Genomic DNA, 26,885 nt, shown 5'->3' on the forward strand with positions numbered 1-26,885 from the left:
TTAGTGGAGAAGTTTCTAGAGAAGGGAAAGAAGTTGCGTGCAGCCTTCATGGATTTGGAGAAAGCATATGACAGGGTGGATAGACAAGGATTGTGGAAAGTATTAAGAATATATGGGGTAGATGGGAAGTTGTTGAATGCTGTGAAGAGTAAGTATGATGGTGTTAAGGCTGCAGTGCGTGTGGATGGTGAACTGAGTGAATTTTTCTATTTGAAGGTTGGGTTGAAATAGGGATATGTCATGTCTCCATGGTTGTTCAATCTGTACATAGATGGGGTAATAAAAGAGATACAAGGTAAGGCAGTGGATGTTGGAGTGGCCCTAGTGAGAGAGGGTAGTGTTTGGAAACACCCTGTACTGTTGTTTGCAGCTGATACTGTGTTGTTAAGTGAAGATGAAGGGGAGCTGCAAAGCTTGGTGGATGAGTTTGGGAGTGTGTAAGAAACGGAATCTAAAGGTGAATGTAGGGAAAAGTAAAGTGATGGTCTTTGAGAGAGTTAACGACAGTGAATGTACAGTGAGGTTGGATGATGAGGAATTGGGAAATGTAAATACGTTTAAGTACAGTAATCCCTCCAATATCCGACGTAATAGAGCCAAAGGCATGTCCGGATAGTGATCCTGTCCGGATATTGGGCCCCAGCCTCCTGGACTTGTACTTATGGACCCTAATTCAGAAAAACATCTATACAACTCCCTCTGGAGATGCATTGCACCAATTTAAGACCCAAATCACACCAATAAGGGACATAAAAGACTGAAATAAATGCAAAAGGAGGAGTAGACTGTAGCACCAGTCGAGCAGGGCAGTACTCCCGAGGTGGATGGAAAGCTGATGACAGGGAGTGCTGGAGCTCCCGTTTCATCAGCCCTCAGGACTAGTTCCTGACCATCCCCCTTTGCTGAACTTTTTCAGTGTCTCAGTTACACAGAGAGTAGGCCAGCATGCTCTCCAGTACAAATTTCTCTATCTATCTTCACCAAACTACATGCACAGTACACACTACACTTCCTATTCAAAATTTACCAAAATGGCGTCAATTCACCCAGCCTCGGAGTCCCCAGGGGGGGGGACCATAAATGCCCCCGCCATCTGCCCCTCTCCCGGTGACGACTCGAGGTGCCTGGAACCACTGTCTGACTCTCTTCTTCTTCATTTCTGCAACATTCGCGGCCTTTCATCTAACTTTCGCTCTGTTGAGCACCACCTCTCCTCCTCTAAACCTCACCTTCTTTTTCTAACGGAGACTCAGCTGTCTGAGGCAACTGACAGCAAACCCTTCTCTGTATCCTCCTACTTTCTCTATACTCATTTCAAAGCCAAAGGTGGCTGTTGTGTATACATACGCAACGACTTATCTTGCTCTCGTGTTCCTGAACTTGATTCTTCTGAATTCTCCACTCTCTGGCTTCGGCTTTCCTGTCATTCTCTGACTAAATACAGTGGAAGCTCGATTATCCAGGCTCGGATTATCCAGCTTTCGGTATATCCGGGCCGTGACCCAATGGTTCAATGGTACAGTAATTCATAGAATTATCCGTATGATAGCTCCGGTTTAAACAGGAAGCATCCAGTTTCTAGGGAGAGAGGCATGGATAAACCAGAGAGAGTCTTGCTCACCCTGCCTCCACCCACACCTCCTGCTCGCAACTCGATCACAAGGGTGGTAGGATGGAGTTTGGTGAGGCAACTGATACTCCTGACGTAGCCTAACCTTGCTTAACTACTTAATAATTTAACCAAATTTAACCTAACCTGGGCTCCAGTTGGGAAATTGGGAAACTAAATCCATTTTTGTGTACGATGAGTTTCTTCCATTATGCCCAAAGCAATCGTAGGTACGGCTTAAGAACGTGATAAAGAGAAAATCTTTCAGCAAGAGAAGGTAATTTACTACCCTCAAAATAGAAAAACACAGAAAACAAACTGGAGGAATATGAAGTGAATTGGTGAGGTCTTTAGGCTGTATGCTCAGACGAAAAGTAATGGGTTTCCTAGTTTTAGGGAACGAAATGAAACAAGAATGTCTGCTAATCAGAAAAAAAAAAAAAAATACTCATCTCATGTTTTCTCGTAAGTTAGCATTCAGTTCTGCATTCTTCGTTAGGTATCGCGCCTCCCAACACATTTCGGACCAACAGAGCATTGTTATTTCTTCCTCTTACATTTACTGTTCACTCTTTTGTTCGTTCTTAAGTGTACTGTATGTGTGAAAGAGAGTATTAATACAACAATAATGCATTCCATTAACCCCATCATAGCTGTCAGCCTCGAACAATGCTTTACTGTACCGGTGTCAGGGATGTTGGGTTAGGGAGAGCTATAAAAAAATGCGAACAATTATGGGAAGGGAACGAAGGTCACTGGTATGTTTTCACGACCCTCCTCTACCATCTCAAACAGTCAGGCAGCCTGCCACTTCATCTCAGATGTTTTTGCCGATATGTTTAAATGCTAACGTAACATGCACCCTAATTATGAGTAAGTTTCTTCCAATATGCCAGAAACAAACATAGGTATGGCTTAAGGAACGTTATGATAATAAGAAAACAAACTAGAAAAATACAAAAACAAACTAGAGAATATGAATTGAATTGGTAAGGTTATTAGGCTGTATGCTTGGACGAAAATTTACGAGTTTCACAATTATAGGGGATGAAATGGAACAATTATGTTTACTAATAAGAAAAAATACTTTCATCTCAAGTGTTCTCGTAAGGTGGCATTCAGTTCCACATTCTTTGTTCAATGTCGCTTCCCAACACATTTCGGACCGACAAAGCATACAGTTATTTCTGCTCCTTACAGTTAAGTGTACATTTATTGCACATTCTTTTGTTCGTTCGTGTATGTGTGAAAGAGAGAGTATTGATACAAACAATAATGTATTCCATTAACCCCTTATGGCTGCTAGCCTTGAACAATGCTTTACTGTACCGGTGTCAGTAACGTTAAGTTAGGGAGAGCCATAAAAACTGCGAACAATTATGGGAAGGGAACCAAGGTCACTGGTATGTTTACACGACCCTACTCTACCATCTCAAACAGCTCGGCGGTCCTTTCATCCCAGATGTTTTCGCCGATATGTTTAAATGCTAAAGTAACATGCACCCTAACTTTATGTTTAAATTCTAATGTAACATGCCCCCTAATTTTCTTTCACGAATCATAACAAATCACAAGATGGGTTTAGGGAGGAGGGGAAAAAGCCAGGTGTACCAGACGAGTCTTTTCACATCTGTAAGAAAAAGAAACTGACTTTATAACTTTGAAAAAATGGTTTCAAGGTCTGTCACGGGAGCACACAAATTTCTGAACTCACGAACACTGAGTATTTGAGGGGGGTAAACATACGCTTTGCTGTAAGCAGTAAAAGCACCTTACCAAATCAGTTCATCCTGATAGTCTGTTGTATTTTTCTGATTATTTCTGGGTTGGTAAATCAACAATTCTTGTTAAATCTTTCCCCGCTGTTTTTATCTGTTCTGGTGTGACGACTCTTTGATTCGTTAACGTAATGGCAGAAGACACTGTTCTAATCTAAGTGTTTAAACCTGGCCTAACCTAGCTTAACTGCACCTAATAATGTAACCTAACCTAATCTTCAGTTGGGAAGTTGGGAAACGAAGTCCACATTTGAGTATGATGAGTTTTGTCCACTGTGCTGGAAACAATCGTAGGTACAGCTTTAGAACGTGACGATACTAACAGGGAGGAAATCTTTCAGTAAGAAAACGTGATTTACCGAACTGAATATAGTCTGAAAAATACTGAAACAAGCTGGAGGAATATACATTGAACTGGAAAGGTCTTTCTGGTACTTAAGTGTACATTTACCAGTAAATAAATAAAGTCTAACAGTACAGTACTTGTGTTTCCGCCGGATTAATCGTGCTTTCGGATTAATCAGGCACCCCTTAACACCATATAGCCCGGATAATTGGGCTATCTCTGTATATCTGTGCTGTTTACTTATCCCCTAATTCTACTGACTATCAAAAATTCTTCGACTATCTTACTTCTACGATGGAACACATTCTGTCCATTTCTCCTTTCTCTGAAATCTCCATTCTTGGAGATTTCAATGTTCACCACCACCTTTGGCTCTCCTCTCCTTTCACGGATCCTCCTGGTGAACAAGCCTACATCTTTTCTATCCTTAATGACCTAGAGCAGCTTGTACAGCACCCTACCCGTATCCCTGACCGCCTTGGAGAGAGCTCCAACATACTTGACCTCTTCCTCACAACTAATCCTTCTGCTTACTCTGTTAATCTTTTCTCTCCGTTGGGCTCCTCCGATCACAACCTTATTACCTTAACCTGTCCTATCGCTCCAGTACGGCCTGCGGACCCTCCAGGAAACGTCGTCTCTGGCATTTTGGAGCTGCGGACTGGGAGGCCCTCAGGCAGTACTTCTTTGATTTTCCCTGGAATGATTATTGCTTCCATGGCCGTGAGCCATCTGAGTGTGCCTTGCGCATTACGGAGGTTATTCTCTCGGGCATGGAAGCATACATTCCTTTCTCATATCCTTTGACTAACGCAAGAAAGCCTTGGTTTAATCACGCTTGTTCTAATGCTGTCCGCAACAAGGAGAAGGCCTACAAAAAAGGTACCGGAGCCAACCCACCCCTGAATCACATAATCTTTACGTTTCTGCCCGGAATCGTGCTAAGTCTGTTCTTCGCTCTACTAAAAATAATTTCATCCATACTAAATGCTCTCAACTCTCCAACTCGAATTCTTCCCGCTCCTTCTGGCACCTTGCCAAAAATCTTTCTAACAACTTTACCTCATCATCCTTCCTCCTCTTTTCTACTCTGATGGTTCTGTAGCTATTTCTTCTACTGATAAAGCAGATCTCTTACGCACAGACTTTCTCCTCCAATTCCACCTTAGACGATTCCGATTGCTGTTCCTCCATCACTTCCCCCCTCTGACTTCCTCATGGCTGACATTAAAATTTCTTCAGTTGATGTATTTTCTGCCATTACTGGCCTCAGTACTAACAAGGCATATGGGCCTGATGGGGTCCCTCCTGTTGTTCTCAAAAACTGTGCTTCTGTGCTTACACCCTGCCTAGGCAAACTATTTCGCCTTTGTCTGTCAACTTGTACCTTTCCTTCTTGCTGGAAGTTTGCTCTCATTCAGCCAGTCCCAAAGAAAGGGTGACCATTCCCAACCCTCCAACTATCGTCCAATTGCTTTAACGTCCTGTATTTCAAAAGTTTTAGTCAATTCTTAATAAAAAATTTTAAGGCATCTTTCCTATCACAACCTTCTTTCCGATCGTCAGTATGGGTTCCGTCAGGGACGCTCCACTGGCGATCTTCTCACCTACCTTTCAGACTCCTGGTCATCCTCCTTCGGGACTTTGGCGAAGCTTTGCCATTGCACTTGACATCTCAAAGGCTTTCGATCGAGTCTGGCATAAATCTTTAATTTCCAAACTGCCCTCCTACGGTTTCTATCCTTCTATCTGTACCTTCATCGCTAGCTTCCTTTCTGGTCGTTCTATAGCTGCTGTCGTAGACGGCCATCGTTCTTCTCCTAGATCTATCAACAGTGGTGTTCCTCAGGGCTCTGTCCTATCACCAACTCTCTTCCTTTTATTCATCAATGATCTTCTAAGCTGTACATCTAACCCTATCCACTCATACGCTGATGACTCCACCCTTCACCTTTCCATTCGGTTCCCGCAACGCCCATCTCAACAGTTACTTCAAGAAACAAGGGATGAGGCTATGGCACACCTAATGTCTGACTTGGCTCATATCTCTGACTGGGGTAAAAATAATATGGTTGTCTTTAATGCTTCTAAGACTCAGTTCTTACACCTATCAACCCGACAAAATCTTCCACAGGTATACCCACTAATGTTTAATAATATTCAGATTAATCCTGCATCATCCTTGAACATGCTTGGGGTTTCATTTACTCGGGACTTATCATGGAAAGATCATATTACATCTCTTGTAAAATCTGCTTCCAAGAGATTGGGTGTGCTAAGCCGACTCCGCTCTTTCTTTACCCCTGCACAATTGTTGACTCTATACAGGGGTTTTATCAGCCCATGTGTGGAGTACAACTCTCATGTGTGGGGAGGCTCCCCACATACAGCTCTTCTCAATAGGGTGGAGTCAAAGGCTTTTCGTCTCATTAACTCTCCTCCTCTTACTGACTCCCTTCAACCTCTGTCTCTTCGCCGCACTGTTGCATCTTTATCTCTTTTCTATCGCTACTTTAATGGTCACTGCTCCTCTGAACTGTCTGCTTGCATTCCTCCACCTCTACGACGGGCGCGTAGCACCCGTCTGGCAACAAACTCTCATCCCTTTTCTGTCCAACTCTCTAATGCAAGAGTTAACCGTTACTCCCAGTCTTTCATTCATGCAACAGGTCAGCTCTGGAACTGTCTCCCTCTGTCTGTATTTCCTCCTGCCTATGATCTCCAGTCTTTCAAACGCAGTGTGTCCAGGCATCTCAAAATGATCGGATCTTGAATTTGGCTCTCTCTTGTATTTTGTTTTTCTCTTGGAGGGAACTGTTACTGCGGGCTCATGGCCTTTGGTTCCTTCTTCCTCGCATAAAAAAAAAAAAAAATAAAAAAAAATAAAATGAGGTTTTAGATGTGAGTTTATACAATATTAAACATTCTGGGTACTTACAAGTCCCTGGCTCCTGGACTGGTTTGAACCACCAGTTTGCAGTCCACAGTTAATCCTCTGCACTCTAAATTCTAATTTCTTAACACTGCACAACACTGTAAATTCCCGTGTGTTGTAGTGGCGAGGTATTGCAGTTTATTCACTGTTTATTCACAAAAAACAAGCACCTGTGGCTTGCACTGCTATAAGCATCTGCTCTCGATCGGAGTTTGGCTGTGACTGTTGATGATGGCGGGGTAACAGAGTTGCCAGATCGCAATGGCCATATTACCAATCTCCTCAACTTTCATTACCAAATTCGTAAAGCTAGCATTTATTCTTCACTAATTATATATACAAGTGGAAATACATGTAATCACTCTCCTTATAATTAACACCATGTTGATTATTTTCACTCTATGTAGGGTAGCAGATTAATCAGAGAGAGCAAACAATCCACCATCTCCATCCTGTGTATCCTCATACATGTGAAAAATCCATTTGGTAATGCATTATTCTGATTCATTACCAAACGAATTTTTCATTACCAAATTGGCCCACACTTGGTAATGAAAAATAGCAAATGGCAACCCTGACAGGGGAGGGGGGAGGGGGAGGAAGGAAGGGGTGAAGGGACCATGGTGTAACAGCTGTTCGGCGCCACGCGGCAATTTCAAATTATGGGAGGGAAAGAAGTCAGATTTATTTCAAATTTTTTGCTGTTTTTGGCCCATTTTGGGAATATTGGATCCCATGACGATTATGTCCGGTTAGTGGGGATGTTCGGATATTGGGCGTTTGGATATTAGAGGGATTACTTTGGGTAGTGTGATGATAAGGATGGAAGTTTGGAGGGTGAAGTGCTTGAACGGGTACGATAAGGAAAAAAGGTTGCTGCTTCCTTGAAAGCAGTGATAAGAAACAGGGAAATGAGCATGGAAGTGAAAAAGTCACTACATGACAGTATTGTGATACCAACTCTAACGTATGGAAGTGAAGCTTGGACGTTGTTGGAAGGACACAAGTCAAGAGTGAGAGCAGTGGAAATGAGTTATTTAAGAGGAGCCTGTGGAGTCACATGGAGAGACAGGCTGACAAATGAGGATATACAGGAGCGTTGTGGTGTGGATGTGGATGTGATAGGAAGCGTTAGGAGGAACACATTGAGGTGGTTTGGCCATGTGGAGAGGATGGAGGGTGAGAGACTAACGAAGAGAGTGTATGTGAGTGAGGTGGAGGGGGGGAGAGGGAGGGGGAGGCCTGGATGAGATGGAGGGATGGAGTGGAGAGGTATATGAGAGAGGGGGGTGTGAGTTTTGAGCAGGGCAGTGAAATGGTGGGGGACAGGGCGACGTGGAGGCGATTTGTTTGTGGCCACCCTGTACGGTATTAAGGCGTCTGGCAATAGATGGATAGATAGAGAGATAGACCCTGTTCATTACTATAGTCACTTTCCAAACTTCATAAAGTCAGCTATTGTTAGTCAGAATAGAGTAAATAAAGATAAAATTGTAGTGGATGAGTAACTAGAGTTGATTTTTAACTCCTTGTTTATGAGAAGTATCATCTGAAAACTTAAAATACAGTAATTTTTTTGTTTTTTTCCACTGTGTTCTTTTTGTCAATGAGGTTTAAGGCATTGCCCGTGGGTAGAGGACTTAAGTTTTGAAGCATGTAGCATTTTATGACCAGATGCCCTTCCTGATGTCCACCAGTGACCCCTGGGTGGACTCGAATCTCCGACCCTTCAGTCAGAGTGCTCTAACCCACTGAGCCACAGTTGCTACAGTGGTGTCCAGAATAAAATGAAGCTGATGCTATGGTACTGAAAGGGATAAAAATGGTTCATGTTTGCATTTTTGTATTTGCAGAACTGCAAATTTCAAGAATTTTGCTGATTTGCGGTAGCAGAAGGCAATTTTTTTTGGTTTGCGGATTTGCATTGCAGCTTTGAATTTTGTTTGCAGTGCCCACCTCTGGTGTACAGTATATTTGAGGCAAGGCAGATAAAGCCTGTTAGAAGTGCAGTACACCTCTGAGGCAATTGTGAATCTGAGGAAGAAAGAAAAAATGATGATCAAAGAAGGAATTATGGAAGTCTATATATACTGTGTATATATATATATATATATATATATATATATATATATATATATATATATATACAGGTGTATATATATATATATATATATATATATATATATATATATATATATATATATATATATATATGTTGTGGAAGGAAAAGTGTTGAATGTCTTAAAGTGTGTTATATAATGGTATTGATGTGCCATAGTTATAGATTATATACAGTAGTACTACTGAAAGCTTTGATATTAAACAGAAACTGCAAGAGGACCACATGAAAGCTTTTAAGTGTCCATAATAATGTATGGTTGGAAACTTGGTGTGGAGGCTTTGGTGTACCATGAGTTTTGATATGTTAAGAGGGAGAACAGTTGAAATAGGACTGCTGAGGAACAAAATAATCACATCTTCAGTGTCCAGTCTGTTCCTGCCTGTCTGTTCCACAACATTATTTATCCACTTGTGCCAACTGTGTCCAGTTTAATGGCTGTACTATATTTGGAACAGGTATCTTAAGCAAACAATGTCCCAGTTTCAGTTTCATTTCTAATTTACTAGTGGTTTCAATGTAATTTATAAAATTATATTCCAGCAGCATTATTGATTGAGGTCTTGGGTCAGAGGAGAGCATGTGCTAACCCGTCATGGTTAGAATCCAAGAAGTGGTTGGCAGTTTTTCTCTCATATGAATACTGCTAGGGACAGAGCATGTTCTCATATGGCTTAAATTATTTGGACTACAGTAACCTAGCCCTAAAGGGGTATGGAAGGATTGGATGTTTTTATTTAATAGGCTGTAGGTGCTGTGAAGCTGTTTACATTACTAAGCACTATGATCTCAGAACATGGTGTTATCAAAAGAACTCTGAAGTGATAAAAAGAGGTGATCTGCAGAACTCTTAGCATCATAAGAAAAAAGTCAGCATTGTTATTTTATGTGCCAGTTTTTTAAATTGAAATCATTCTTGTCCATTAAAGTTTTAATTTTTAATTTTCTCACGATGTATAATGTATGCCACCAGGAATATGCCAGCACAAATGCCAGAATGGAGGGAAATGCATTCAGAAGGATACTTGTGAGTGCCGTCGAGGATACTATGGCAACCAGTGCGAGTTCAGTGAGTACTGTCCTGTATATGTTCTCAGCTACAAGATGTCCTGGGAAATTTTTGAGAAACATCAGGAGGTTATTCTTGCGAAAGTTTTGAATAAGAAATGCAATATCACCATAAGTCCAAATCTCTACCTAGGTAAAACTACAATTACTGATGACCTTGTAAGGGCAAAAATGACCCCTTTAATAGTTGAAGCATATACATCAGTAACTGTAGCTCTGTAGCAGTTGAGAGTTTAACCCATGTTGATGTAGCATTTGTTCTACTGGAATTTCTCAAAAATTTCTCAGTACATCCTACATTATGCTGACCTGTGATTAGTTAAACCTTCAGGAGTGATGGACAATGAAGTTTTATTGCACTTTTCTACTCTCATATTATCTCCATTAACAGATTTAGAAACTCATTTTATTTTGTACCTAAGATTGTAGGATTTTTTTAGATGATGATGAGACATTGATAGTTGTACACAAGGCTAAATGAAATGAAATATAATTGAAATAGGGAGCAGGCTGTAGCACCAGCTGATCAGGATGGTACTCCCAAGGGGAATGGAAATGCTGATGATAGGGAGGGTTAGTGCTCGCGTTTCACTAGCTACTAGACCATCCCCCTTTGCCGACCATTTCATTGTGACACTAACATGGAGAGTAGACCAGCATACTCTCTCGAACACTTTCCTCTGGCTCATGCACTACTGTACATGTGTTTTGCATACCACACAGTATATCCCACCACATTACCGAAGTTGACGTCAGCAAGGGCATGCAGCCAGAAAACTTCGCCCTCGATACCTAGTGGCAGACATATTGTGGCGAGGCGTGACAAGGGCTCCACCAGCATAGATTTTGGTGCCAGGGTGGGATGGGTTTCAAAACGTGTGCTAGAGGGTACAGGGCATTGCAGTTCCCATTCTGTCACGTCTTCCCGATAGAGAGGGGCCCTAACCTGGGAGTAACGCCCCAGGAGGCTGCCCTATCAATGGGTGTATAATGGCAGGGCAGTTACAATGCCAAGGTGTGCTTGGAGGGTGTCCCTGTAGCTGTCCTGGCAGGGTGCCCCAAGGCCACTGCCACAGCCACTGGTCACAGCTGGTGGCTGGTGGACTATGGGTCCCAGATCCCATGCTTAGGCTGGGACAGTGCGGGTAGGTGGAGCCTGTGGTATGTCTCCCCCCATTATTTATTACCAAACTGTGACCTGAAGGAAAGAAATCTTAAGCAAGCCTGAGGAAACTAAATCACCCAAGGGGATCAGAGTGGCATTTTGGAATGTGGGAAGTTTGAGGGGTAGAGCAGGGGAAGTAGTTGAGTAGTAGGAGGTGGGTGGATGTGAAATGTGTGTAGGAAGTTAGGTATTGGGAAGGATAAACCAGAATGATTGCCAGGAGGGATGGACATTACAAGTTGTTTTGGCAGGGTAGGGCAATTGGATACATTGGTGTGGGTGTATTGGTTAAGGAGAAATGGGTGGAATATGTCATGACTGTAAAAAGAGTGGGTAAAAAGATAATACTGTACTGTATTAGTAAAAATTTTGTTCAGTGGGATTATGTTTGCATTTCTATCGGCTTTTGCTCCACAGGCAGGCTTGGATGAGGTAGACAAGAATAGATTCTGGGATGACCTAACATATGCAGTAAGTGGTATGGGAGATGATGAGATTGTAGTTTTGGGAGAGGACATAAATGGTCACGTAGGTGAAGCAGTTCAAGGATGTGAAGGAGTACATGGAGAATGTACATATGGTACAAGAAACAAGGAAGGAGAAAGGATACTCGAGTTTGGGGAGGCAATGAACATGATTGTGTGCAACACACATTTTAGGAAGAGAGAGAGAGTAGGTTGATTACAGTACATACAAGTCTGGGGGAAATAGTTTTCAGGTAGACTTTCCTGGTCAGGAGGGCTAATAGGAGGTTAATGAGGGTTGTTAAAGTTATAGGGAGCAAGGAGTGTGTGCTGCAACACTAAGTTATTGGTATGTGACATGGTGCTTAACCCGCCCTGTCCCGTCGACGTATGGGTACGTTGCAACGATTTGCATTTGCCAGTCCCGGCGACGTACCAGTACGTCGTGCAATTGCAAGGTCCGTAATTTGCGCAATTTTCAATTTTCGCACGTGATTTTTCGTATGTATACACGGGACACCTTCCTCTATTCCTCTACAAGATGCCAAGCAGGGACAATGCCTTACACTGCATAACCTCCCCCCTCCCCCCCTCACGCCATTGTCTCAGCAATGGACCTGTTACCAGTGACCTGGCTAGTAAAGATATTCAGGGCCAGAGTGATTCCCCAATCGATGACAGTGTGGAGGACAATGTTTTCATAGCATTAAAAGAAGAAACAGCCAGAAATAATGATCAGGTAATGTGGCAAAAAAAGGTCGGGTATGGTGATTAGTTAGTGAGTGAAACAATGCTTATAATGCCTTTATTACTGCTTGAAAACCAATATACTCTCATACTACATATACATTCGTACCAAGTAAATAAATAAATACCGTTTATGAGTGGATAGAATAGTTACCCTCCCATAGAACTCGTTTTCTTTGGTGCCAGCATGTTAGAAAACCCAGTCAGGTAAGGAGGAACTCCTATCTGGATTGGGTATTTTAAACCTCAGGTGAGCGATTTCTCTATGAATTTTCGATGTTTCTTACCAAAAGCGAAGGTTTTAGCCCAAAAAAAAAAAAAATTTCGAAAATACCTCGGGACTGGGGGATGTCGGAGGTGCGGAAAACCTCAGGACGTGACGGGTTAAGGAGCAGGTGATGAAAAAGAGGACCTGTGCACCTAGGAGGGAAATTTGGAATCTGAAAAACCAAGCAGTAAGGGATGCCTTCTATAGCAAGATGAGTAGATTGGTGGCTGAACAGGGAGACATTGGTAGAAGTGTTATTGAACAGTACAGAGGCCTCAAGAACAACCTCTTGAGAGTTACTGATTCATTGTGTGGATGGACAAGAGACCCCTCAAGACAAAGTAACTTGGTGGTGGAATGAGGGTGTAGAAGCTGCAGTGAAGGAGAAAAGAAGGCTTTTCCAGGAATGGGAAAAGGTAGTTGCAAAGAAGAATACATGTCTTCCAAACGTAGGGCTAGAAGAGAGGTTTACAGGGCAAAGTCTGATTTTCAGAGACTTTTACTTGATAGCCTCAGTAGTGTGGAAAGGAAGAATATGATATTTGAGGTGGCCAATCAGATGAAGAGGGAGAATAGGGGTATCATAGGTGGGCAGTGTGTAAAGAATTATGAAGGAAACGTAGTGGTGAACAGTGGGGATATTAAGACATTACCCGCGTTTCGGCAATATGAGTTCTTTCCCAGGCCGCGTTTCACTTCAGAACTCTCTTCCACCAGTCTGCATGGAGCTATCACAGTGAAAGGATTTATGTCACTTTACTGAGTACCAATGAGGGATATGCCTTCATAAAAGTAGTGTGTCATTGGTGGCCCAACACATGGTATCCTGACATTTTCTTCTTATGTTGCCTAACGCACCACCGGTGGATCACTGAGGTAGTGTACTAATTTGGCCCAGGTAGCGCAGTCTCTGCTCACCCTTACCTGGCACTTCTGTTTTCTTTGATTTTTTACCATCTCATTCTCTGTCATGAAGTTCCAGGTGGCACTTAGCTATTTAGGTAGTTGAAGGAAGTCCAAGCAAAGGTCCAACACTACCTTTTTTATTATTATCTTGTTTCTTGTTCATTTTTCCTCTTTCTAGTCTCTTCACGAGCCTTCTAAAGTTTTTTTTTGCATCACTGAAGACAGTGTTTCTTGCAACCAGGCATAATGATAGATGGGTACGTTGAATGCCATAATAGTAATCATCAGTATCCAGCCAGGGATAATTACAAGTATTGGGTATCATTAATCATTTATAATTATTAAAAAAAGTTTAATAACCAGAAACATCCAGCACTTATCTTTTTTTTGTTGTTTCCTAACAAAGTAAATGTAGAACTGTTAGAAACAAGAGTGGTTACTCCATTTTTTCTTCCAGTAAAAAATCACAAATATTTATCATTAGTAAATTTACTCTTTGTTTGTTCGTTTTTTCAAGAAAAGTGTATTTGCATCTCATGGCCCTAGTTCTGCAACACAAAGTTGTTTTTCAATGTTTTTGTGTAATTAATAGTATTGTTTGACATCTAAATGAAATGTAATAGTCACTACTGGAAGTCTGATATATATTCTCCAACTAAATAGGCATTTCTCTAATCTTATATCATTATCCTATTCAACATGTCTTCTACTGTAGAAGCAGCAACAAAAAATCTGCCCAGCCAATATTCGTGAAGGTGAAATACACGAAAAAGTGAAAACAAATTATTACTCATTATTGCACCATCAGTGTATCAACACGCTAGGAAAGAAGACATCAGATGGTACACCAGTGGCTCAGTACGCGGGTAACGTGTTAAAAACACCTGGAGAGAGCACTACAACTGGTTGTCGAATGAGGAGTTTGACTGGGACAGGGAAGGTTTGGAGCCAGCAGATCCAGTGTCTGACCCTTGGCCATTGGTTGACGATGCTACTGTGAGCAGGGCAATAGGCAGGATGCAGGTGGGGAAGGCAGCAGGTGTGACTGGGTTGAGTGCGGAAGTGTTGAAAGTCTCAGGAGCTCTATGAGTGGGGATAGTCACTGATTTGATAAATACAGTTATATTTGAGTGTGTTGTCCCAGATGATTGGCTGAAGAGTGTAATTGTAAATGTGTACAAGGTGATGGGTGATACCCTGGAAAGAGGAAATTATAGAGGCATAAAGTATTTGGCACAGATCATGAAAGTATTGGAAAGAGTTCTAGATGGTACGATTAGAGAAAGAGTGCATATTGATGAGATGCAGTTTGGGTTTAAGCCAGGCAAAGGGACCACTAATACCATATTCATTGTTCGATAGCATCAGAAAAAATATACAAGAAGGAAAAGGGAACTGTACCTTGTTTTTGTTGATTTGGAGAAGGCCTTGACAGAGTCCCTAGAGGGGTGGTGAAGTGGATGATGAGAAAGCTTAGGATCGAGGAGTGGGTGGCCAGGATGGTTATGGCCATATATATGGGTGCTTGCACCCAGGTAAGGGGGAGGCGGTGGCTGAATCGGTAGAGAGGCGGTCTGCAGTCCTGATGGACCCAGGTTCGAATCTCGGCTGGGGCAGGGAACAGTTTAAGGATTTGAATTTCATTAAAAGCAGACTTTCCTGATCTACCAGATGACCCGCCGACATGTCGTAAAAATACCCCCGCTAATACCAATACACCAGTCCTGCATGAGACAGCCCTAGCATGTATTCAATATGGACGGTGGGTGTTAGCGCCGAAGTGGTGACATGTGGAGGTGTAGGAGGACTACTGGGCCTTGGGATAGGCTACTGCCCCCGAGATATAGGCCCTGAAGCCTTTGCCCAGAGTCGGACACTAAAATAAAAAAAAAAAAAAAAAAAAAAAAAAAAAATGGAGATTTGAGTGATGAGTTTCCTTTGAATGTTGGTGTCCTTGTTGTTTATTGTAGTACTTTAAGTCCTCTCGCGTGACTTCAGAAATGGACTCCCGTGTGAGGTGTTGTATGCAGATGATTTTTTGTCAGTTGCAGAGATTGAAAGGGAGGCAGAGGAAAGATTTAGGAAGTGGTGAGATTGTTTGGCACACAAGGGCTTAAGAGTAAATGCAGATAAAACAAAAGTAATGGTATCTAGGGCTAGGGCGGTACTGTCAAAGAAGAGGGGAAGTGGCCATGTGCGATTTGCCACAAGGGTGTGGGAAGTATTTCCATCTTGTGCAATGTTTATGATGCGTGGGTGCATAGGGAATGTAGTGGTATTAGAGGTAGACTGTGAGATAATGCTGATTTCGTGTGTGGAGTGTGTCGAAGAGAGCATGTGGAGATTGCCAGGCATGAAAGGTGAACTTGCTGGTGAGTCTCTTGAGTGAGTGGAAGAGTTTTTTTATTTGGGAGTCTGCATATAATGCCACTCAGGGATGAATGAGGCTGGTCACTCTCATGTTAAATGTCAGGATCAACTTTCCTAGCCCCGGGCTCCTATGCTCCTCATTGGGTGACATAGGATTATGATTAGATGATGGATGAACATGTTGTGTGCAGGAAGTGGGGTTGGAGCTGGCTCTGTGGGTGGAGTGTGCAGTGGTTGGAAGAAGTTCAGGGAGCTGTTGCCTCTCCTGACATTGAGAGGGCTCTCCCTCCATGCTAAGGGATCTTTGTATGCAACCTGTGGTGGGATTGTAATGCTGTGTGGTAGTGAGACCTGGGCAGTAAAGGAAGAGGATATTCACAGGCTCAAATGTACAGAAATGGCAATGATTAGGTGGATGTGCAGTGCATCCCTGAGTGCAAGGTCTTAGGGGACCAGGGTTACAATGGAACAGTTGAGAGGTAGGATGGGACTAGAGTGTATTGGTGTTGTGATGAAGAGAGGTAGATTGGGATGGTTTGGGCATGTGGAGTGGATAGGGGATGATAGTTGGGTACAGAAAGTGAGAGGTGTTAATGTTGGGGATAGGGTACCGAGAAGTAGACCGAAGAAGGCGTAGGACGAGGTCATTGAATGTGACCTCTGGGATAAGGGACTAAATTGGCAAGCTACTAGAGATCAAGCAGATGGAGAGCCACCATTAGGTGACCAAGGCCGCCGCATGCAACCATTTTGGAGCCTTCAAAAACAAAGCAAAATGAAGAACAGCTGCAGTACCTTTCCTTTAGCTATATCAGTAAGTTGACTGTAAATGTTTCTGGGCATCCTGCCAGAATACTGTCAGACTTTTCTATGTGATGAATTGCTATAACAGTGTATGAGAACTTCTACATGGTCTCTCAAAGTATGCGCAAGAATTGTCATAGTGATGGTCAGAGAGATCCTCCTGGTGACAATCCCATGTATCCGTGCAGCCACACATGCAAGCCAACAGTCATATTTTGGAGCCAAGATGGCTGCCCGTGTTTACATGCACAGAACCCCTTTTTAAAGCCTCTGTGCATGCTCTTTCCCTCCTGTCACCCGTTTGAAATCCATGTCATGCATGGCCACTCTCCCACGTGTTCCACCGTATTGATCATCTCTCCTTACGTTCATCATGTTACATCATCATAACACCATTGCATCGCCATCGGACCACCATTGCGATTGCAATATTGCAGTGCAAGCGCATGCATATCAGTGTAGTGTGCAGTATAAAGTGGGAAGATATGATTTATTAGTGAAATACAGTAACATGAAACTTTGAAATCGTGTCTAACAAGGGTACAGGCCCTTGTAGTAAGCATGGTGCTGGTGAAGGACCCAGTGGAAAGCATGGTGCCGGTGAGGGGCACAATGGAATGCTTAATGCTAGCGAAGGTGCTAAAGGAAAGGCCAAGAAGGTAAGCAAAACCTTTCCCTTCAAGTTAAGTTGAACATTGTAAAGTACCATAGGACCGGAGAAGGGACAAGTAAGGTTGTTGATGCCCTTAAGCTGCCCCAGTCATTTGTGTCAGCCATGATCAAGAAGTCTGCATAAGTCATCACAGCTGGTGAACAGGTGCCCTTCCTGGCTACCAGGTGTCTTACACAGTCCAGGGAACCAATAATGGAGGAGATGGAGCAACTCTTGCATTGTGGGTTGGGTAAATGAGCAGAATCGTACTAGGGCACCCTCAGGTAAGAACTTCATCTGTGCCAAGGCTCTGTCTGTCTGGAAGGACCTGAAGGAGAGGAGGTGGGTGGAGGTTAAAGAGAATTTCAAAGCCAGCAGGCAGTGGCTGTTTGATAGATTCAAGGCTTGTGCTGGCCTCAGAAATATCATGATGCATGGGGAGGCAGCAAGCACAGACCATGTTATGGCAGAGGTGTTCTTGACAAAGATAAAGAAGTGAAATAAGGATGAGAAATACAGTGCAATGTAAGTCCTGAACTTTGACTAAACAGTGCTTTTTGGAGGAGAATGTCAAAGAAGACATACGGCAGCCAGGAGGAGTAATATGTGCCTGGGTTCAAGGCAGCGAAGGGCCACCTAACACTTCTTGGGTTGAATGCTAAGGGCAACCAAAATCAAAAGCCATGCTCAGTTTACCACAGGGAGAGCCCTGGAGCACTGGCCAGTTATGCAAAGGAGTGCACCGTGTACACAGTGTGTCACAAGGTGTGGCCTGATTGTGTCCACTCGTTTTGCTGCGTTTCCTTCTGTCTAACAGATGGCACAAGGAGAGGTAGGTAGGGAAGAGATGGAAAAGGAGGAGGAACCAGCACGAGTATTGGATCTGAAGACTCTTTCCTGAATAAATGCAAGAACCAGGCCTTCACATTCATTCAGGAAAAGGATCCAAACCTTGCCCAGAGTGATGCAATATGCTATGCAATTGATAAGGAGATGTGTATGTGCCACAAGCTACTTGCACACAAGAAATAGATAGTGAGGCAAACAGTGGTAACATCATTCTTCCCACCCATGGCATCCACCAGCATGCAGGAGGAGCCGACGCCCTCCACCAGCAGAACATCGACGCACTGCCCTGAATCACCTGCCTTCATTTTGTCTGCCTCTTCCTTCTCCTCCTCACAGCCTGGCTCCCCCCCATGGTCCCCCGCTTCCTTGCTGCATCACTGTCCCTCTGCCTTACCACATCACTCTCCCCATTGTTCTTTGCCTGCTTCTGATGGCCTTGAGTGAGTGCCCAGAGATACTTACAGTCACCCAGTCTTGGGGGAGGGGGACCTCGGTGATGAATCAGATCGACCTGGTACTTGCCTGTACCCTTTTAAGGTGAGTTGGAAACTTGTTTTTATATTTTTTGAGTCAGTGGCCCTTCACCAAAAACATATGCCCATTGGACCTATATTCTAATCACTTCACTTTAGAGTAAACAGCTGTGTGTTGGATTGTCACTTGCTGTAACTTCAACATAAAGTGAGGCCCAACTGCACTGGTTGTGGAATATAGTCCATGGGAAAACCTATACTTGTAAGACAAAATAGAAACATTATACTACCATATACTGTATGATAAAACCCTTCATATTGTGTGGTCAGGTATATGAAGCTTCTTGTTTTTCACATGTTGCATGGAAATTATCAAGTAAGATTTTGTGTACCTCCTTTTTTTTTTTTTTTTTTTTTTTTTTTTTTTTTTATAAAGAGGTTAATCATGCTTCAGGAGATATTTAGCTTATTTTTTTGTCAGTTATTTAATTTAGTGTGAGTCATTGTTTTCAGAAGCAAAAAAATTTCATGTAAAGTTGGATGTACTGTACACACTAGCACAGAGTAGTCCATTTTTGTATAGGGTACATTTACTTTTTATTCATTTTAGGGGGGATATGAATTGTACAGAAAATTGTGATGTAAAATTGGTTTTACAGATCTATCTATCTATGTGTTGCCAGACAAACAAATTGCCTCCATGCCACCCAGTCCTCCGCCACTTCACTGCCCTGCTCCCAGCTCACACCCTCCTCTCTCATATACCTCTCCACTCCATCCCTCCATCTCATCCATGGCCTTCCCCTTCCTCTCCCTCCATCCACCTCACTGACATACACTCTCTTTGTTAGTCTCTTGCTCTCCATCCTCACCACATGGCCAAGCTACCTCAGTGTATTTCTCCTAATGCTTTCTATCACATCCACATCCACATCACAACATTCCTTCACTTCCTCATTTGTCAGCCTGTCTCTCCATGTAACTCCACAGCTCCTCTCAGATAACTCATTTCCACTGCTCTCACTCTTGACTTGTGTCCTTCCAACAAGTGCCAAGCTTCACCTCACGTTAGAGCTGGTATCGCAGTACTCTCATGCAGCAACTTTTTTACTTTAGTGCTGACTTTCCTGTTTCTTATCACTACTTTAAAAGAACCAACAACCTTTCCTCCATGTTGTACCCTTTCAAGCACTTCACCCTCTAAACTTCCGTACTTACTCGTCACACCACACAAGTACTTAAATGCCTTCACATTTTCCATTTCCACATCATTAAACCTCACTATACATCCAGTGACTTCATTTCTCTCGAAGATCATAACTTCAGTCTTCTGTACATTCAGCTTTCGATTCCATTTCTTACACACACTTCCAGACTCATTCACCGAGCCTTGCAGCTCCTCTTCGTCTTCACTTAACAATACACCATCACCTGCAAACAGTAGTACAGGGAGTTTCCAAACATTGCCCTCTGTTGTTAAAGCCACTCCAACATCCACTGCCTTACCTTGTATCTCATTTATAACTCCATCCATATACAAATTGAACAGCCATAAAGACATGACTTATCTCTCTTTCAATCCAATATCACATCATTTCATTTATAAAGGCTCCAACATGCTTGCATATACTAGCCTTGGTTACCTGATGGCAGCACTCCATGCTGCTCTGGCAACCTCCCCATTCTGTCCCTTACCCCCGAGGTCACAATTTTTAACCTTGTCCCGGGTCTTTTTTTGGTCTGTCTCTCACAACCCAACCCTCAACAGTCATCATTCTCCATCCTTTCCTCAACATGTCCGAACCATCTCAGTCTACCTTTCCTCATCACAACACCAATACCTTCAAATCCCATCCTTCCTCTCATATCTTCAGTCGCAATCCTATCCCACAAAGGCCTCATATTCGTTGCTCCCAGACACTGATGATTATGATAATAATAATAATAATAATAATAATCCATTCATCCACCCATCCATCATCCAATCCTGTGTTGCCCCATGAGGAGCATAGGAGCCCGGGATGAGGCAAGTTGATCCTGACATTTAAGATGAGAGTGACCAGCCTCACTCATTCGTGAGTGACATTATGTGAACAATAAACCCCAACCACCCCATGGATATAAACCTAAACAGGCTCAATCCAACTGGAGTGCCTTAATTACCCACTAAACCACCAGGTACCATAATTTCGTTGTGTAGTTACCATCCAGTGTAGTAAATGGTTTCCTGGTGTACAGGAAACCATTTGGCTTGTCACTCAGTGTAGAGTCACCCATAGGCAGAAGGAAGAGGAAAGAAAGAAGGAATGAAAGAAGAGGAAGGAAGGAAGAGAGGAAAGGGCAGACACCCAATGCAGCACTACATAAAGTGAGTGGATGGTGAGTGCCCCCACATACCACCAAATAATAATGATAATAATAATAATCCACTCACTCATTGTAGTGCTGCTATCGGGTGTCTGTCCTTTCCTCTCCTCCCTCCTTTCCTTCCTTCCTCTTCCGTCTTTCTTTACATCATTCTTTCCTTGTCCTTCTGCCCATGGGTGATTCACACTCCCACCATTGTCTTTCTTTCCTTCATTCTTTCCTGTTCCTTCTGCCTATGGGTGACTCTACACTGAGTGACAAGCCGAATGGTTTCCTGTACACCAGGAAACCATTTACTATGCTGGGTGGTAGCCATATAACCAAATTATGGCGCCTTGTGGTTTAGTGGATAATTGCGTTGCTCCAATCGGATTAAGCCAGTGAAGGTTTATATCCAAGGGGTGGTTGGGGTTATTGTTCATGTAATGCCACTCAGGGATGAGTGAGGCTGGTCACTCTCATCTTAAAATGACAGTACTTGTGAGGGAGATCTTAGCATGTGATGGTGAATCAGACAGTCTCTGACTCCATTCCCTTGCTGTATGGGGTTCCTCTGGGATCAATACAGTATTAGATTTAATTCTTTTCACCATATATACCAGTAGTTTGTCATGTCTGCTTGATGCACAGTGTGATGCTTGTCACTTGTATGCTGATGACACACAGCTTCATGTGAAGATAACAAATATTGTTGATACTAAGATAAAAATTGAACACCTGATGGCTGATATAAAGATCTGGATTGTTAAGAGTAAACATAAGCTATATGATGATAAAACTAAGATCATCATCAGTCGAGGAAATAGAAGAGGCATCCACGATATTGGCGACTCTCCTTCCGGCAACTTTTTTTTTTTTCTCCTCAACTTTTTTATGTGTCTGACTCTGGGCATAAGCTTCACAGCCTGTTCTCAAGGCCCAGTAGTCCTACATGCCATACACCTCCACATGTCACCATTTTGGCACTAACACTCAATGTCCATATTGAATACAAGCTAGGGCTGTCTCATACAGGATCAGTGTATTAGTATCAGTGGGAGTGTTTTTACGACATGTCAGCCAGTCCTCTGGGTGATCAGTAAAGTCTGCGTCAATGAAATCCAGATCCTTAAACTGCTCCTTGCCTCAACCAGGAGTCAAACCTGATCTATTAGGTTTGTAGGCCACCTCTACCGATTCAGCCACTATTCGAAACTTGGAAGTTTTCTGTGCTTCAGTACTGTATTGGATTACAAGGAGTACATTAGGTAGACTGTACATCAGAAATCACAGTTTTATTAGACAGCTCATGAAATAGGTCACTCATTTATTTTATTATGTTTTGATAATTGCAGTGCCTTATTAATTTGCCTTCCAAATTACCAATTAAAGAAGGTGCAGTTGGTCTTAAATAGAGCTGCAGGACTTGTTTTTTGTCTTCCACCAAGAACCTCCACAATCATATAGAGTTGTACTGGTTCTAAGTAAAAGCCAGAACTGACTTTAAATTTTGTCTTATGACTTTCAAGGTTCTTAGGTTTTGTGAACCTAAGTATCTTGCTGACCTACTGAAACATCTTTCAGCTCATTCTGATCCAGTACTGTACTGTAGAGTTGTGACGACACTTTAAGCCTTGAAGAGCTGGGAGCTGTCAGGCAGTCGTCTTTCTCTGAGTGTGTGTTTTTTTTTTTATGCTGCACTGTGGCTTTTCGGTAAGTTGCCCATTTCAGTAAGATGGCTTACTTCTGTCATTTCCTTTAAGAGGCAACTTCAGCCTGTACTTTTCCAGAGAAGTTATGATCTTGAAAGAGGTGTGATGACAGAGGTCTACAGAATTGGTGCCACAGTCACAGATGCAGTTTTATATTGCACATGAAATGAATAGCCATATAATGGTGTATATATAAATATATTTACAGTTTATATTTTTTCTTTTCTTTAATTTTTTTTTTTTTTTTTTAGCACCAGCAAATTCCTTGGGAAGAAATGACACTCGTGAAAAAAGAAACTGTATTATCATTACTGTATTATTATTATTATTATTATGATCCTGTACAAAGCCTCAGAGGTCAATATACAATTGTTATTTTGTCTCATACGATCATCCTCACGCAGGTCTAGTCATTTGTTTGTTCTGAGATGGCATTTGCACCCGTCACTATTGGGTGTGTTAGTGTCAGTGGTGGAAAAACATTTTGTTGTTTGAGCTCAGCAGCAAGTGAAGTGAAGTGAAATAACTACCAGATTAGATGTGTTAGAAACTTAATTTTAGACATTTTTGGTGGTAAGCAGCAATTGAAGTGCAGTGAAATGATATAACAACCTGTTTAGGTGAAATGGAAAGTTGCTGTTAGACCATGTCGGCTGGGTGACCCTTGGCAAAAAATGTATCCCCATTGAACCCATGTTGTTATTGACTTGATTTACAATAAATCATTATGCAATGGATTTTTTTCAAATGCATCCTCATTTTAAAATGAGGCCATGCTGTACAGTGATTTCAGTATGCATTTGCATATTAATATTTTACTGTACTTCTAGGCAAGTGTGTTATCCCATGTGTCAATGGTGGTCGATGCCGTGATGTCAACAAGTGCCGCTGTCCTCATGGGTTCTCCGGGGACCACTGTGAGGTGATTTTGTCCCCTCAGCCAATGCAACCTACTGCTGGCTCCACTCTTGCCCGTTGTCACCGTCGCTGCCGCCATGGGTCCTGCCTTCGCAATTCAACTTGTCACTGTCACCAAGGTTACACCGGCCGTTGGTGTCGTAGACGTATGTATTTCCATGTCATTCGCTAGGGTTCATATTCATGTCATTTAAGAGGGTCCCTCGACACCATTTCCCTACCAGTTCAGTTTCATATATGATACATACAATAAAACCTCGATATAAGGGACTTCAGTAGACTGGAATTCGCATTTATCAGAATCGAGGAGCTCCCGGACTAAATTCTAATACAATATATCAGAAAAAGTCCAATAAAGCCAGAAGCATTCCAGACTGCCTGACCACTTCAGCCATGTTCACCACAATAAGGTAAATAAAAGACATGTTTGTTAGTGTACAGTACAGTATTATTATATATATTATACATTTGATTATTGCTGCAGTGCGTGTGGATGGTGAACTAAGTGAATTTTTCTCTTTGAAAGTTGGGTTGAAACAGGGATGTGTCATGTCTCCATGGTTGTTCAATCTGTACATGGATGGGGTAATAAAAGAGGTACAAGATAGGGTAGTGGATGTTGGAGTGGCCCTGGTGAGAGAGGATAGTGTTTGGAAACTCCCTGTACTGTTGTTTGCAGATGATACTGTGTTGTTGAGTGAAGACGAAGGGGAGCTGCAAGGCTTGGTGGACGAGTTTGGGAGAGTGTGTAAGAAACGGAATCTAAAGGTGAATGTAGGGAAGAGTAAAGTGATGGACTTTGAGAGAGGTGAAGTCAGTGAATGTACAGCGAGGTTAGATGGTGAGGAATTGGAAAATGTGAGTATGTTTAAGTACTTGGGTAGTGTGATTTGTAGGGATGGAGGTTTGGAGGGTGAAGTGCTTGAAAGGGTACAGCAGGGAAGAAAGGTTGCTGGTTCTTTGAAAGCAGTGATAAGAAACAGGGAAGTGAGCATGGAAGCGAAAAAGTTACTACATGACAGTATTGCGATACCAACTTAACGTATGGAAGTGAAGCTTGGATGTTGTTGGAAGGACACAAGTCAAGAGTGAGAGCAGTGGAAATGAGTTATTTAAGAGGAGCCTTTGGAGTCACATGGAGAGACAGGCTGACGAATGAGGATATAAAGGAGCGTTGTGATGTGGATGTGGATGTGATAGGAAGAGTTATGAGGAACACACTGAGGTGGTTTGGCCATGTGGAGAGGATGGAGGGTGAAAGACTGACGAAGAGAGTGTATGTGAGTGAGGTGGAGGGGGGGAAGAGGGAGGGGGAGGCTGAGGATGAGATGGAGGGATGGGGTGGAGAGGTATATGAGAGAAGGGGGTGTGAGTTTGGAGCAGGGCAGTGAAATGGCGGGGGACAGGGTGACTTGGAGGCAATTTGTTTGTGGCCACCCCAAACGGGATTGAGGCGTCTGGCAATAGATAGATAGATAGATAGATTATTGCAGTGAATGTATAATACAATTCAGTACTGCAGTGGTAGTGAAAACAGCTTAAAAACTGTTGTTGCAATCCGGACTAATGTCTGATATATCGGAAAAAGTCCGGGTTAGCAGGGGGAAGTCTGGATGTTGCTTTTATTGGAATTTCACTTTTTTTTGTAATGGCTTGGGCCCCAATTAATCTGTTATAGTGAGGTTTTACTGTAATTATTTTCCTTCATGTTATTGATGCAGTCCATGTGGCTATTAAAGCAACCATATCATCTAATGGATTCAGAAGGGCATCGTGGAATGTGGGTTGTTTGAAGGGTAAAGTGAAGGAAGTGATACTCTAACTAGGAGGCAAGTGGATCTCCTTCACCTGCAGGAAGCCAGGTTCAGGGAAGGTCTGCTAGGATGATTGCTGGTGAGAACTGTAGGTATAAACTATTTTGGCAGGGAAGTGTTGACAGGTATGGTGGTGGTGTGAGTTTGCTGGTTCAGGAGAAATGGGTGGAATGTGTCATGAATGTAATGAGAGTAAATGAAAGGATTATAGCAGTGAAAACATTGTTTGGTAAACTCTTGATTCAGTTATATCGGCATACACTTCTCAGGATGGCTTGGATGTTAAGGAAAAAGATAGATTTTGGGATGGCGTAATATATGTGGCTGGTGGTATGGTAGATGATGAAATTGTAGTTCTGGGTGGGGATGTAAATGGTCATGTGGGTGAAGCAGTGCAGGGGTATGAAGGGATGCATAGGCAAAGCACACATGATACAAGAAATGTGGAAGGGGAAAGGATGTTTGAGTTTGGGGGAACAATGGACATGATTGTGTGCAACATGCATTTTTGGAGAAGAGAGAGATTGACTGCATATGAATCTGGGATTAATAGTGGCCAGATTGACTTTCCTGGTCAGGAGAGCTGATAGGAGGTTGGTGAAGGATGTTAGTTATAGAGAGCAAAGAGTGTGTACAGCAACAAAAATCACTAATATGACATGGTTCTGAAGGAGCGCATGGTGATGAAAATGACCTCTGCACCCAGGAGAAAAATATGGAAGTCGAAAAAATAGCAAGTTGCATAGAGTGTTGGCTGAACAGGAAGCTGTTGGCAGAAGTGTTAATGAGCAGTACAGACCTCTCAAGAAGAATCTCTGGGGAGTTACTGATTCATTGTGTGTTTGGATGGACAAGGGACCCTCCATGGTGAGATTAGGGTGAGGATATTTTTCTGTGTAGAAAAATATCCTCAAAGTATGTGCAGTGATATTGCCTGTGAAGCAGAGCCAGGATTCAGGGGTCTTGAATGGTAAGTGAATGAGTGTCTGGCCCATTTCTCTGAACATGAAGTTGATAGTTTTTCCACTGTCATACTTTCCCTTTCCTTGCTTTCTGGATCCTATTTCACTTCATCATAGGTGAGAGAAAGAGGCCAGGATGATGAGAATGATGATGATCATTTTAATTTATAGAATCCAAAGCCCCCCATGGCACTTTAAGCTTTCTCATGTGACTCCAGAACTGGATTGTTGGATGACTTGGTGTTGATCATGGAGAGTGAGAGGGTCAGAAGGGAAAGATGTAGGAAGTAAAGAGATGGCATGGGGTGCAAGGGTTTGAGAGTGAATGTGGGCAATACAAAATGATATCTAGGGCAGTTGACAGTATTGTTATAACAGAAAAATATAACCATGTACTGTCTGCTGCATGGATGTGGGAAATTACTGTCTTCTGTACAGTGTCTGTGATATTTGGATGCATAAGAGATGCAGTGGTATTAGAGTTATACCACAAAATAATGCTGATTTTGAGTGTGCATTATGCAAAGGAGAACATACAGAAGAAGAGAGGTAGGAAAGGATTAATCTTGCCAGAGTGTCT

The 26,885-nt window shown here is 42.6% G+C and overlaps 1 protein-coding gene across 1 annotated transcript in view; it reads left to right on the top strand.

Annotated features, from left to right (window-relative positions):
• The window catches only part of LOC145405085 (uncharacterized), a 143,943-nt gene that overhangs the window by 114,589 nt on the left and 2,469 nt on the right, over nucleotides 1–26,885 (top strand). The window contains exons 9-10 of the mRNA XM_080276596.1: nucleotides 9,761–9,856; nucleotides 23,442–23,675. Coding sequence (XP_080132722.1) covers nucleotides 9,761–9,856; nucleotides 23,442–23,675 — 330 coding nt within the window. The remainder of the gene's footprint in view (nucleotides 1–9,760; nucleotides 9,857–23,441; nucleotides 23,676–26,885) is intronic.

Source organism: Coenobita brevimanus, chromosome 65 (genome assembly GCF_032717465.1).
Source record: "Coenobita brevimanus isolate Jiangsu-jjx chromosome 65, ASM3271746v2, whole genome shotgun sequence".
In the NCBI taxonomy this organism is placed as follows: domain Eukaryota; kingdom Metazoa; phylum Arthropoda; class Malacostraca; order Decapoda; family Coenobitidae; genus Coenobita; species Coenobita brevimanus.